The sequence below is a fragment of the Budorcas taxicolor genome, chromosome 5 (genome assembly GCF_023091745.1).
Source record: "Budorcas taxicolor isolate Tak-1 chromosome 5, Takin1.1, whole genome shotgun sequence".
In the NCBI taxonomy this organism is placed as follows: Eukaryota; Metazoa; Chordata; class Mammalia; order Artiodactyla; family Bovidae; genus Budorcas; species Budorcas taxicolor.
This window is the reverse complement of record NC_068914.1, coordinates 28,985,098-28,996,525: the sequence shown is the minus strand read 5'-3', so window position 1 is coordinate 28,996,525 and position 11,428 is coordinate 28,985,098. Positions and strand designations below refer to the sequence as shown.

Genomic DNA, 11,428 nt, shown 5'->3' with positions numbered 1-11,428 from the left:
GTATTACAATCTGCTGGCAATACTAAAGACAAAGATGACAGTCATTCAGGCTGCTTTGTTCTTGAAGCACACATACCCCATGACCCAGCACCCTTAAAGCTTTGACAGTTCTTTTAAAAAGCAATGAAAATTACACACACAATAATGACGGTATTCCTTAAAGAACAACAACAACAACAACAAAAACTGGAGGCATTTTATAGCTAAACAATTTTATTGGCTTTTTGTGAAATAAAAAACAAAACAAAAAACAAACCACCATGGTTAAAGGCCATAATCAGCGTCAACCAAATGAACCAGCCACTTGGTTACAGTAGCTGATAACACTAGTGGATATTATTGCTTATACCCCAGGTTCATTTATATGTCCATTATATTTTGGCAAGATTACAATCACATGGGAGCTTTGGTTGTATAAATTCAACTCTGACTATTCATCGAAAACTCAACTTCTACCATTCTATGATGGGATATATGCTGATTCTTCCTCTCATTCTGTCTCCTTTCTCCTTCCATTCATGACTTACAAACTATTGACCCAAAATTAAGGTAGATGCATTTACAATCATCCCATCCTTTCCTACTCTACTGCCCAGTCCTTTGTCATGAGAGAGTGATAACATGTCTGGGCCTCTCCCAATTTTGCTAACTGGTATGTATCCACTGCCAGTAATAAGTGCTTATCTGTCATCTGGATAGATTTTCAAATATATTTGGTTGTTAACACTGGAGTTTGGACTCAGCTGTCTCTTTTCTAACTTCTGAAAGCTAGAAAAAACAAAAAAAATAAAGAGCTTTTAGTATCAGTAAATTGATCTCCGAATTGAGTAAGCCTGAGTCTCCACCACACAACATCCCAAAACAGGCATGGCACTGTGGCCTTAAAATGCGCTGAGTGCTGTAACACTTTAATTTACGAGAAGCAGTGACTGATGGCCTCTCAAAAGCCCCCCTGCTCAATACTCTCTGTTTTACCACTGAAAACTCAGAATGACAAAGGGTCAGAACTAACTCACAGTAGCACCATTTCCTAGACTTTTGGAGTAAAATTCCCGTCTGCGTTGGAGAATGCAGTGACCTTAGACGACCCAGCCTCCGGCTTTGTGCCTTCACAGGCCCTCCCACTGAATTTCAGCAGGGGTGGGTGGTCTGCCTTGGTCTACTTCTGCAGCAACGTGAATTTTCCCTGGGAAGAGTTAAAAACATGGGTCTTACAAAGTGAAGTTGGCCGCAGGTGAGAGACCTGAGGAAGCCTGTTTCTGGTGGGGAAATGTCTGCAGATGAGGGGGACAGAGTCTGGGGACCCTTACCCTTGCCCATCTCAATTCAAGTCAGTGGCAAAACTGCATGCAGAAACATGGCAAGTCCAGGAACACTGAGAGACGGGCATCTTCACACAGCAATCCACACACCAGCGCTCTTGGCATCTTTCGTGTTCAGGTCCACCAGAGAGTTTGCCCTGGATAATGCTGGGATTTAATAAGCCCTTCCAATGATTATAAAGATTATCCTCTTAAATCTAGACATTTTAAACAACAGAAGATTTGATATCACTATATTTTACATGGCACATATAACCATATAATTACTAGCACTCACACAGCAAATATTGTAAATACACATTCTTGGAGTTGACTTGGTAATTATACCAATGTTATTCGGCAGAACAAAGATGAAACACTCCCTAACTTGTACTTTGGGGAATTCATTCCAACCCTTTACTTCACGACAAAAGGATATCCCTCTAATTAAGTAATAATGCTTGTGGGCAAAGAGAATCGCAGGGCGACTTCATGGTTAATGTGTGTCCTGTAAAATAAAGTAATACACAGTATTTTCATTTACAAGAGACCGTATAAAAATATTTTCCAATTTGGAATTCGAAACATGAAAGCTGGATTTTTTTTTTTCCTTTGTATAAAAAGAAATGAGATAACAGACTAAAGTTTATTAAGCCTTCTAACAAAAAATATACATATAAGTTTAAGGAATGCAGTGAGCGTCAGCTTCCCTTTGTGTCCAGGCTCATTGATGGTGAGCTTGTGCTTTGATCCCAACAAAGATAAATGCACAAAAGTGGAGGAAGATCAGTGCCTGAAACCTGAACTACATGTTATCTCTAAAAATAAGACTCATTTTACAGTAGTGCTTTTAAGAGTGGTGTGTCAGATTTCTGATATTTTTTTCCTCTTCCGCCTCAGGCGACCGCTGGAGATGAATTCCAGAAGCACCACTTTCTTCTCGAGTGATGTTTATTTAGTGCAATGTCTTCCTTCTCTCTTTCCCTTTTCACACGCTGGTAGTGGTCTTCTTCCTTCAGGTACCACACGGGAGGCCAGCGGTGCCTCTCAAAGTATTCCTGGTTGTCTGGGGAAGAAAAGGTGCAGATGATGATACCCGCTAGGTTCTGTGCTTAGGCTTGCCTGGGATGATTATCACGTGCATCCTCTCAACTAGCCAGTGAGCAGGGACGCTGAGTAGGGACAGTGGCAGATTATGACCAGAAAGCTTTGAGAGGTGGAATCACTTGTTTAAAATTACACAGCTGGACACAGAGAGCCTGAATCCAGGTCCCTTTGCCTTCCCGGACAAGAGTGAACCAACAATCTCTGCTTGCTCCGCAGCAGGGCACCCTGAACAACCCCTTTCCCACCCGTCTCCACACCAAGCCCCGCAGCCATGAAGTTCTCCAGAGAGAATATCCAACATACAATTCCTTGGGTCACGCACGTCACACGAATCTGTGACTGCCATATGGCCACAAGGAATTCTCCGTGAGCCGGGGGCTGTCCATGTTCCTTCTCAAGGGCAATGAAGGGAAACTCTTCAGGCACAGGCGATGAGAACTGGACAGATGGGGACCACACAGCCTCACCTGCAGATTTCGATTTGATTTCCTTGCGGAACTTGGAACACACACTGTTGTAGTTGGTACAGATGTGGTGCAAACACCAGGCGGCCAACTGGTGGGCATTGTGAAACTGCAGGGAAGTGACCAAAAGGGGGTCAGACCTCTACTTTCTCAAGTGGGACTACAAGAAATAAAAAGTCATGGTAGGGGTCAAAGAAATAAAAGGCCCAGATGACTAATTCAGAAACCGGTTGTTTTGACTAGTGTTTTGACTTTGGCCACAGTTTCCACACCAGCCACATGCAAGTGTTTGACATCCTCCTCTCACCTCTGGGATATGTGCACTAAAAATAATCACTGTATCAGGAGTTTAAAGTCTGCCTTGCCTCTCTCCCCCTCCCCTCACACCTGCCCTCTAATGATAAGTGGTCATGGCCTCTGGAAGGCACCAGCCTGTAGCAGAAAGCTGCGATGTCATCTCTGTTTAAGGAAGCCTCGGCAACAGAATCCTCCGTGTCACATGTCAGAGCTCAGCTGGCTGGGGCCAGTGATCTGAAAGAGGAGACTACGGCATGTGTGACTGTCCTATACCTGTCCTTTTGGTTACATAAGAAGAGCACGCAATGTGGGCAGGGAAGGAGGGAGCCAGACACTCCATGCACTCTCTCCTGTCTGAGAAGATGCACAGGACCATGGCAGCTGAGGTAGCTGTGTCTGCAAAAGACCTGATGCACAGAAATCCAGGGTTGACTCCCCATCTTGTCCCCAAATTTGGAAGGTCTCTCACGTCCCTCAGTCTTTCTGTCCAGGCCTCTTCCAGACATCTGTTCTATTGCCTGTTACTCTTGATGCTCCTTTGAGCAGCTGAACCCCTGAAACCACAGCATGCTTCCTCTGAGGCCCCTGTCAATGCCCTGAACAGAGGCCAAGAGAAAAGCCAACGTCCCTGGAAACTAATTCAAGAAACTCTCTGCAGATCACAAGCCCAGCAGGACAGACAATTTTAGCCAGTGCTTCCAACTTCTCTTGATAGTCGATTTCTCCCTGAAAGTCAGATTAGAGCAGTGCTGTATTGGAGTTGGCTTGTACCTGCTTGAAAGCGTCACTGAGTGCAGCTCCTTGCTACTCTGAGCTCAGTGAATTTGAGTTGTTACCAGTTGGGCAGGTGGGGTATTTACACCATGGAGACCAGAAAACGCAACAGATCACGGTCTCTGCTATCCCCAAGCTGACAGTTAAATACTTCCCAGTGCATCCCTGGGTTAGAGTCTACTGAATGAGCTAAGATACTGGAGGCACCATCCTAAATGCCTCCTCCAAGGCTTTTCAGAGCTTAGCAGGAATGATTTTATTTCCTTCCTGGGTTATGTGTGGGTCAGGGGAGGGGACAGGGTGGGAACAGAAAGTAAAAAGATAGACACAACTGCTATATTACCTCCATTGGCTGGCCTATAGGAGATTCTGGGTCATTTGATTGTTTTCCAGGAGGAATACCTACTGGAGGGGTACAAGTCATAAGTTCTCCCCTAGTCCTGTTTCAAAACACCCCCAAATTCCAAATGTGGAGTCAGTGTTGATGGGGGCTTGTTGACTTCACTGTAGTTGACGTCTGCTCTCAGTTTTAACTTGTAACCTCTATGAGGTTGTTTTTCACACTGGATTTTAATAATGTGTGCTTGTGTCTGTTCCTCTCAGTGGCCCATGATGGCCCCAAGGGCAGAGAAGCTACATGTCCTCTTATCTAAGGTGGTGCCTGGTAGAAGAAGAGGAAATAACAAATCCTTGTTGGATGTTGAGTCAGAAAGAGCAGGTTGCTGTGAAGTCCTGATCCACATTTTCCCCTCTTGAAGGTCTCTCAGGGCCACAGTCAGAGTGGCCTGAGGAACATGTGATGTAGGCCTGCCTCCTTCGCTTCCTCGGTTGACAAATGCCGATTTGAAGTGCCTGATGTAAGATTTAGTAAACCACTGCCCTAACCAAGACAGGGAACAAAGAAAGCCAAACGCAATAGGTCAGAGAAAAGTCTGAAGAATTTATTCTTAGTTCCTTCAGAGTGTAAACTCGTGGCCCGTAAGTCTAGGTCAGGGATTAGATAACTCCGCCTATGTGCCTTGTATTATGAGAGGATTTCCCCTCTTTGATGCTCTTTCTGAAACATTCTCTCCTAGTTCTTTCTCAAAATAATCAGTAAGGTTGACAGAGGGTGAATTGCCATCCCCATTTCCAACAGATGAGGAAACAGAGGCAGCGTTTAACTTTGTGCCTTAAATTATGCACAGAGACAAAGCCAAGACTGATCTCTGACCCTCTCTAGAAGAAGAGGGCAGTGTGTGTTGGGATATGGAATCACAACATCAACAGTAACAAGTGCTGATGTAAAAAAAAAAAAAAAAAAAAGGAAAACCAGGAGAGCTGCAGTGAGACTGGAGGCAACCCGGGACTTCACGGAATTCTAGAAACTGTCTGATCTCAGCCAATGCGTGTCTGAGAATTCAAAAAGGAGACAGAGCCTTCCCCTCCCATGCCCTGAGCTGTTCTCCCACATGTGAAGCTGCTGCCTCTGGAGGGGCGGGGCACAAAGGGGCTGGTGTGGGGGGCAGGGCCCTTGTTGTTTTTTCAAATGAAGCCCAGCAGGGTGAACAGTGCATGAAACTTAAAACTCTCAGATCTTTTCTGCTGCACACAGCAGGGGGCTTCTGTGACTCAGTGGTGACATCTTTATTTGTTCAGATGCAACAGTGGAATGTTTTATCAGCATTAAATGAACTGGTTGAATACACTGAAAAGGTAAAAGGCAAAGTGCTACAAACCTGGGCCAATTCCAAGTAAGAGAGAACTTCCCCATCAATGCCCACACCACTCATGGCGGCCTTGGTCAGCTCCTGAACGGCGTGCTGTTCTGGGGAGAAGAGGGAGCAGGAGAATGTTAGTGCCTGGAGGCTGCCGTCTGGGGTCACCTCAGGGGGGAGGAGGTAGGGGACACAGCTCCATGTGCACTGAATCAAGGGCCCTCTCTGATGGGTGGCCTTTCAGTATGGCAAGTCATGGCTTGGATCAGCGCACTGCAGACTCTGGGGACATCCGTTAGCCTTTCTGAAATAGCCAGAGTCCTCCAGACCACCTCTGTCCAGTATGGTAACTACTGGCCTCCAGGGACTATTTAAACAATTACAATTAAACAAAATAAACAATTCAGGTCCTCAGCCCCACACTAGCCACGTTTAAGTGCTCAGTGGTCACATGTACTGGCCAACGCCGACACAGGAAGTCTCTATCATTGCAAGTTCTGCTTGAGAGTGCTGCTCTGGGCAGGCTAGGACCTGCCTAGAATCCTCTAGACTCTTGTATCTTCCTGTTTGATGGTTCCCTCACTCATATCACTCCAATTCTCAACACTCTCTGACCGTGGAGAGGCTAACAGTAATGAGTCCAGATGGGGAATTAAAACTGCTAATGTGTATGTGTGTCTCAGCAGCAGCAGACGAGGGACATATTGTTCAACCTCTTAGATTCTAAAGACTGGGGCGATCTTCAGCCTCAAGTCACACAGGTCTAGATGGGGCTGCCGTTTCTGCTCGGGAGCTGTGTTCTAGGATTCTATGATGAATTCAGACTCTGGTTCTGCAACTGAGCTGCCTTTTGTCTCTGTTAGGCTGCTGCCTGCCTCTGGCCTTGACATGAGTGGGTACAGTCTTAGCCCAGCATTTCCAGCTCCTTGATGCTTTTTTTCATCTCTAGCATCACATTTAATTTTTTAGTATACTGTCCAAACTATGTTTACTTTCTGCTCTGGTTTTATGTGCTTATTTGTTAGTCTATATGTCTCTTACCTAGTCAACATGGTCTCAAGTTTGGGATGGTTTCTTTGACACAACCTTCCTCAGCTGGATTGACAGACAAAGAACTATTTGTAACTAAATCTTCCAGAGGAGTCACTGGGTTTTAAATTTTAGGTAACTCCAAAGTGTTAAATGATAGTTTGGCTTGCAGGGCATTTTCACCCCAGAAACTGATTTTTAAACACTCTGTTCCAAACACTCTATACTTACACTAAACAGCAAATACTATAGAAATGATTAAAGGAATCATCTTAGAAATATGTATATTAAGTAATCATAACCATTAATAATAACATTTACTAAGAAAAATAAACATACATAGAATTCTGTAGTTAACACAAGAATGGGTCAGTTTCTTTCCTGGAGAGCAGTCCCATGTTTTCATCACCACCCTTAATATTTAAGCAAAAATGGCCCTCCTTCAAGACTGATCACAAATCCTATTCAACAGATTTGGCTCCAAATTACTTTTGACTATGTAGAACAGTTCAGTTTATCCTCAAAGGACAAATTCTTATAAAAACTGGATAGTCAAATGGCTTGAGATTCTTAGTTATGCAAAAAAGAATTGCCTTCTGTAGCCTCCTAGAATTAGTATTGAAAAAGCAGCAATACTCATATTTGAATCTATGACTTCAGGTTTATTGGTTAAAAACAGTTTAAAGGATGAATACCAGGAACTCCCCTAGCTGTCCAGTGGTTAGTACTCCATGCTTCCAGTGCAGGGGTTGCGTGTTAGATCCCTGGTCAGGGAACTAAGATCCCACTTGCCGTGCGGTGTGGCAAAAAAAAAAAAAAAAAAAGAATAGCAATACTATTTCTTGTTATCCAGCTGGTGAAGAAGGAAGGTGAGGAGAAAACTTTGATCTCCAGTTGGCTGAGCATGGTAGAAACTTGGAGTGCAGAGAAATAAAACTTTTTTTTCTAAAGATACTGTCAGGAAGTCAAGGGCAGGGGTGGCTGGTTGGTTTGTTCATTCCTTCATTTTCATTTAATGCTTCAACAGACTTTTACTGAGAACCTCCTATGCTCAGGCATTTCTCTGTGTACAGAGGATATGCCAGTGAACAAAACAGGCACTATCCTGCTTTCCTGGTTAACAAGAGTCAACTAAATGTAGCACCCTTACTGCTAATCAACAACTCTGGTAAATGAAACAGAAGGTTTAAATTCAAGAAAAGGGTATTTGAAAGCATATATCTTATTTAGATCTGCTTTGGCTTACCAACTGAGCAAATCTAGAAATGATACATAAGGTTCTGTGAAGTTAAATCAAGTCTCCCTTTTTTCTCTGTTTCCCAAAATGATCTTGACAATGTCAGAACATTTTCTAAAATAGCTTTAAGAAAACCACTTACATAATGCTTACTAGGTGCCAGACACTGTTCTCAGGACTCGCTCTCTTTATATATATATATATATATATATACACATATATAATCTCCTAACTCATTTAATCTTCATAACAACTCTATGGTAGAATATCATTATCCTCATTTTAAAGAGAGAGAGAAAGCTGAGATACAGAGTAATTAAATCAAGTATGAAGTCATCCAGCCAGTAAATAGTGGAGCCAAGACCTGAACCCAAGTGATCTGGATCTGTAGCCTATGTTCTTAACTACTGCCTTTTATATGTATCAGCAGGACCTATACAAAGTAGGTACTTAAAAAACAGTTGCTGAATCGAACTGGGGCTGTTTGATACATTTGATCAGTTCATTTCACCCTGTACAAGACAGTCCTATGCTGGGTGATAAAAATTTAATTTTTATTCCCTGGAAGTATTATTTTTTGCTTAAATGTCATTTTGATAAATATGACAGTCAGATACCGCATGGCCCTGAGTCATCAGCCTTACCTGCAAGTGCAACCAAGTGCGGCAGGCAAAATCTGTTTGCCAAGGCAATTAGTTCCAGTGGGTCCAGGTCCAAGTTAGGTGACAACTGCTTAGTATAGAGATAATCCAGTACTGCCTGCATTGACATCTTGTTTATGTTTGGGAGATATACCTGAAATGTTATTTGAAAAGGTAAGTTCTGCTGAAGAAAACAGTGGGAACATTTTCAGGCTATACTGCTTGTAAATATCCCCGCCGTGTGATTCATTATTAGCAAGTCTGGGACACCTGCTCTGAGGCTGTGCGGAGAAGTCACTCACTATTTACAGCTGTAAACATAACAGTTTGATTTGTGGATGACAAAAGAGTGGGGCTGCCTGACAAAGCCTGATTTGGAATTTTTAAATAGCTATTTGGGCTTATAAATCAGACAAATGGGCTGCAAATGTATGATGACATTATAGGCCCTCCTTGCCAAGTACCTTATAATACTCTATTGTGGGGAAAGAAATCTCCTAGCAACATGACAGGTGTTGGGGGGAGCTGCAGTCCGCACTGTTGCTGAGACACAATAGAGCCCAGCTCTCTAAGATGTCAAAATAAGACGATGAGCAACCATCCTAGCTGCCACAGTGACTGGCGTGATCCCAACGTTCTATCAATAAACACTAGCATGAAATCAACTATACATCAATAAAAAATTTAAAAGATGGCAATGACGACCCTGTATGCAAGACAGGAAAAAAGACACAGCTGTGTATAACGGACTTTTGGACTCAGAGGGAGAGGGAGAGGGTGGGATGATTTGGGAGAATGGCATTCTATCATGTATACCATCATGTAAGAATTGAATCGCCAGTCTATGTCTGACGCAGGATACAGCATGCTTGGGGCTGGTGCATGGGGATGACCCACAGAGATGTTATGGGGAGGGAGGTGGGAGGGGGGTTCATGTTTGGGAACACATGTAAGAATTAAAGATTTTAAAATTAAAAAAAAAATAAAAATAAAATGTGTTAGCATGATAGACACACTTTATTTTTCCTGTGGCACAACCACATAGATTTGGAACTACTGGAAGGTTATCAGGTATCAGTAGACACAGAGAATCTAGAGAGAGCTCGGCTTAGGACATCTTGGGGAATGGCTGGGTATGAGAATTGTTCCCTGGAGGATCCTGCTAGTCTTCCTCCTGAGCACCTGTAGTTATTGCACATATTCATCCAAGCTAGAGTCTGCTGAGGAGCCAGGGACTGCCTGGGAAGTAGAGTTCTGAATGGCTGGGCCTGGATCAACAGGGATATACACGTTATAGCAGCTGTTCTTCATCTGAGGTTTCTCACTCCACGAGACGTGCCCTGGCATCATAGAGAATGGTGCCACGAGTACTTGCTATTGGAATGATGATAAGAATTAACCTAATAGAAGGCCTCCTATGCACAAGGTACTGTGCTAATAAGCTTTCCACATGCATTATGTTTTGATCCTTATATCCTCTCTAGGAAGGAGAGACTATTGTTTTTGCCATTTTACAGATAAGTGAATGGAGGTTCAGGGAGGTTAAGTCTGGTGTCCAGGGTTGCAGAGCTAGGAAGCCGGGACTGATATTTGAACCCAGGAAATAAGATTCTAAGTCGTGTTTGGAACTGCTGTGCAGGACTGGAAACCCTTCATGGTAAGGAAGAAAGCTATAATACAGCACTGTATCTCACTAACAGTTTTCAAGAATTAGATTTCTGAGTTCAAAAGGATAAAAGTTATAGACTTAATTCTGTTATGTATAGCATACAAAAATTATATTTATGATTACATTTATGTATGACATGATTATATCTGTATGTTATATATGATTACATCTATATTATATATTTTAATCTCTCTATATTTGTATGTATAAGTGTGTGTATATATATGTGTATGTATATGTATATGTGTGTGTGTGTGTGTATATATATATATATATATATATATATATATATATTGTTTATAAATTGTCTCCACAATCTACAAGGGGCTTGTGGCCACTTCAGTCTTCTAATGGTGTGGTTGCAATTGTTTAGCTATAGCAACCATCTATATAATTTTCCTGCATAGCCACCAACCATCTCAGAGAGGGAATATCCTCTCAGACAGAGCTTTCCCTAGGTGTATGAAAGAGAGAGCCCAGAAAAATTCCTAGAAATATTATGAAAATTACTCTTCCTCTCTCAGACACAGTGAGAACAATTGTGATTCTATTAATAAGTGTGTGGTTTACTACCCATCAATGACTTGACAAGTGTGATAATTTCAAATTTTTAGCATAACTTCTACAATAATAAATAAAACCTGGCAAGTAGAAACTATATCTGATATCATTTTAAAATACAGAAGCCATTGTATTGTAATTAATTGCTATTCCAGTAAATCTAACACAGTTATATTTGTATGGATAAACATTTATGTATACATGCATTTATCTTACATAGACATGAACTTTTAGCATATGGAAAACATGGCAAATTACATATGGCAAAATTTGATTTCTCTAGAATGGTGTTTGGATTAGCACAATTTTTAAATAATTGGAAGTTAATTAAATTGTGAAACTTTAAAATTGGGGCCATTGTGATAATAAAAAATATACATTTTATGAAGTGCTAAGTGCTGTAAAGTGTTAGTGATTATAAATAAAGTCCCAGGGCTTCCTGTGAATACCTGTACTCTCAGGGATGGGGATGTTTCTGAAAATACTAGCTTGAAGGACAGGGTAAGGGGCTGGGGAAGGCCCAGAGATGTGTTGCTAAAATGCTGTGTCACCTTTAACAAATTATTCACCATCTCTGAACCTTAGTTTCCTCATCTGTGACAGGGGAGAGATTTGGAATAGATGACATCTAAAACTTTTTCTTCACTAAGA

General features: G+C 42.1%; 1 protein-coding gene across 2 annotated transcripts in view; it reads right to left on the bottom strand.

Moving 5' to 3' along the window:
• Positions 1 to 209: 209 nt before the first annotated feature.
• The window catches only part of RHOBTB1 (Rho related BTB domain containing 1), a 77,278-nt gene continuing 66,059 nt past the window's right edge, over positions 210 to 11,428 (bottom strand). For both annotated transcript variants that reach the window (XM_052639476.1, XM_052639477.1), the window contains 4 exons: positions 8,551 to 8,701; positions 5,662 to 5,750; positions 2,876 to 2,981; positions 210 to 2,367 (listed from right to left, as the gene is read on the bottom strand). In XM_052639476.1, the coding sequence (XP_052495436.1) occupies positions 2,198 to 2,367; positions 2,876 to 2,981; positions 5,662 to 5,750; positions 8,551 to 8,701 (516 nt within the window). In that variant the 3' untranslated portion in view covers positions 210 to 2,197. The remainder of the gene's footprint in view (positions 2,368 to 2,875; positions 2,982 to 5,661; positions 5,751 to 8,550; positions 8,702 to 11,428) is intronic.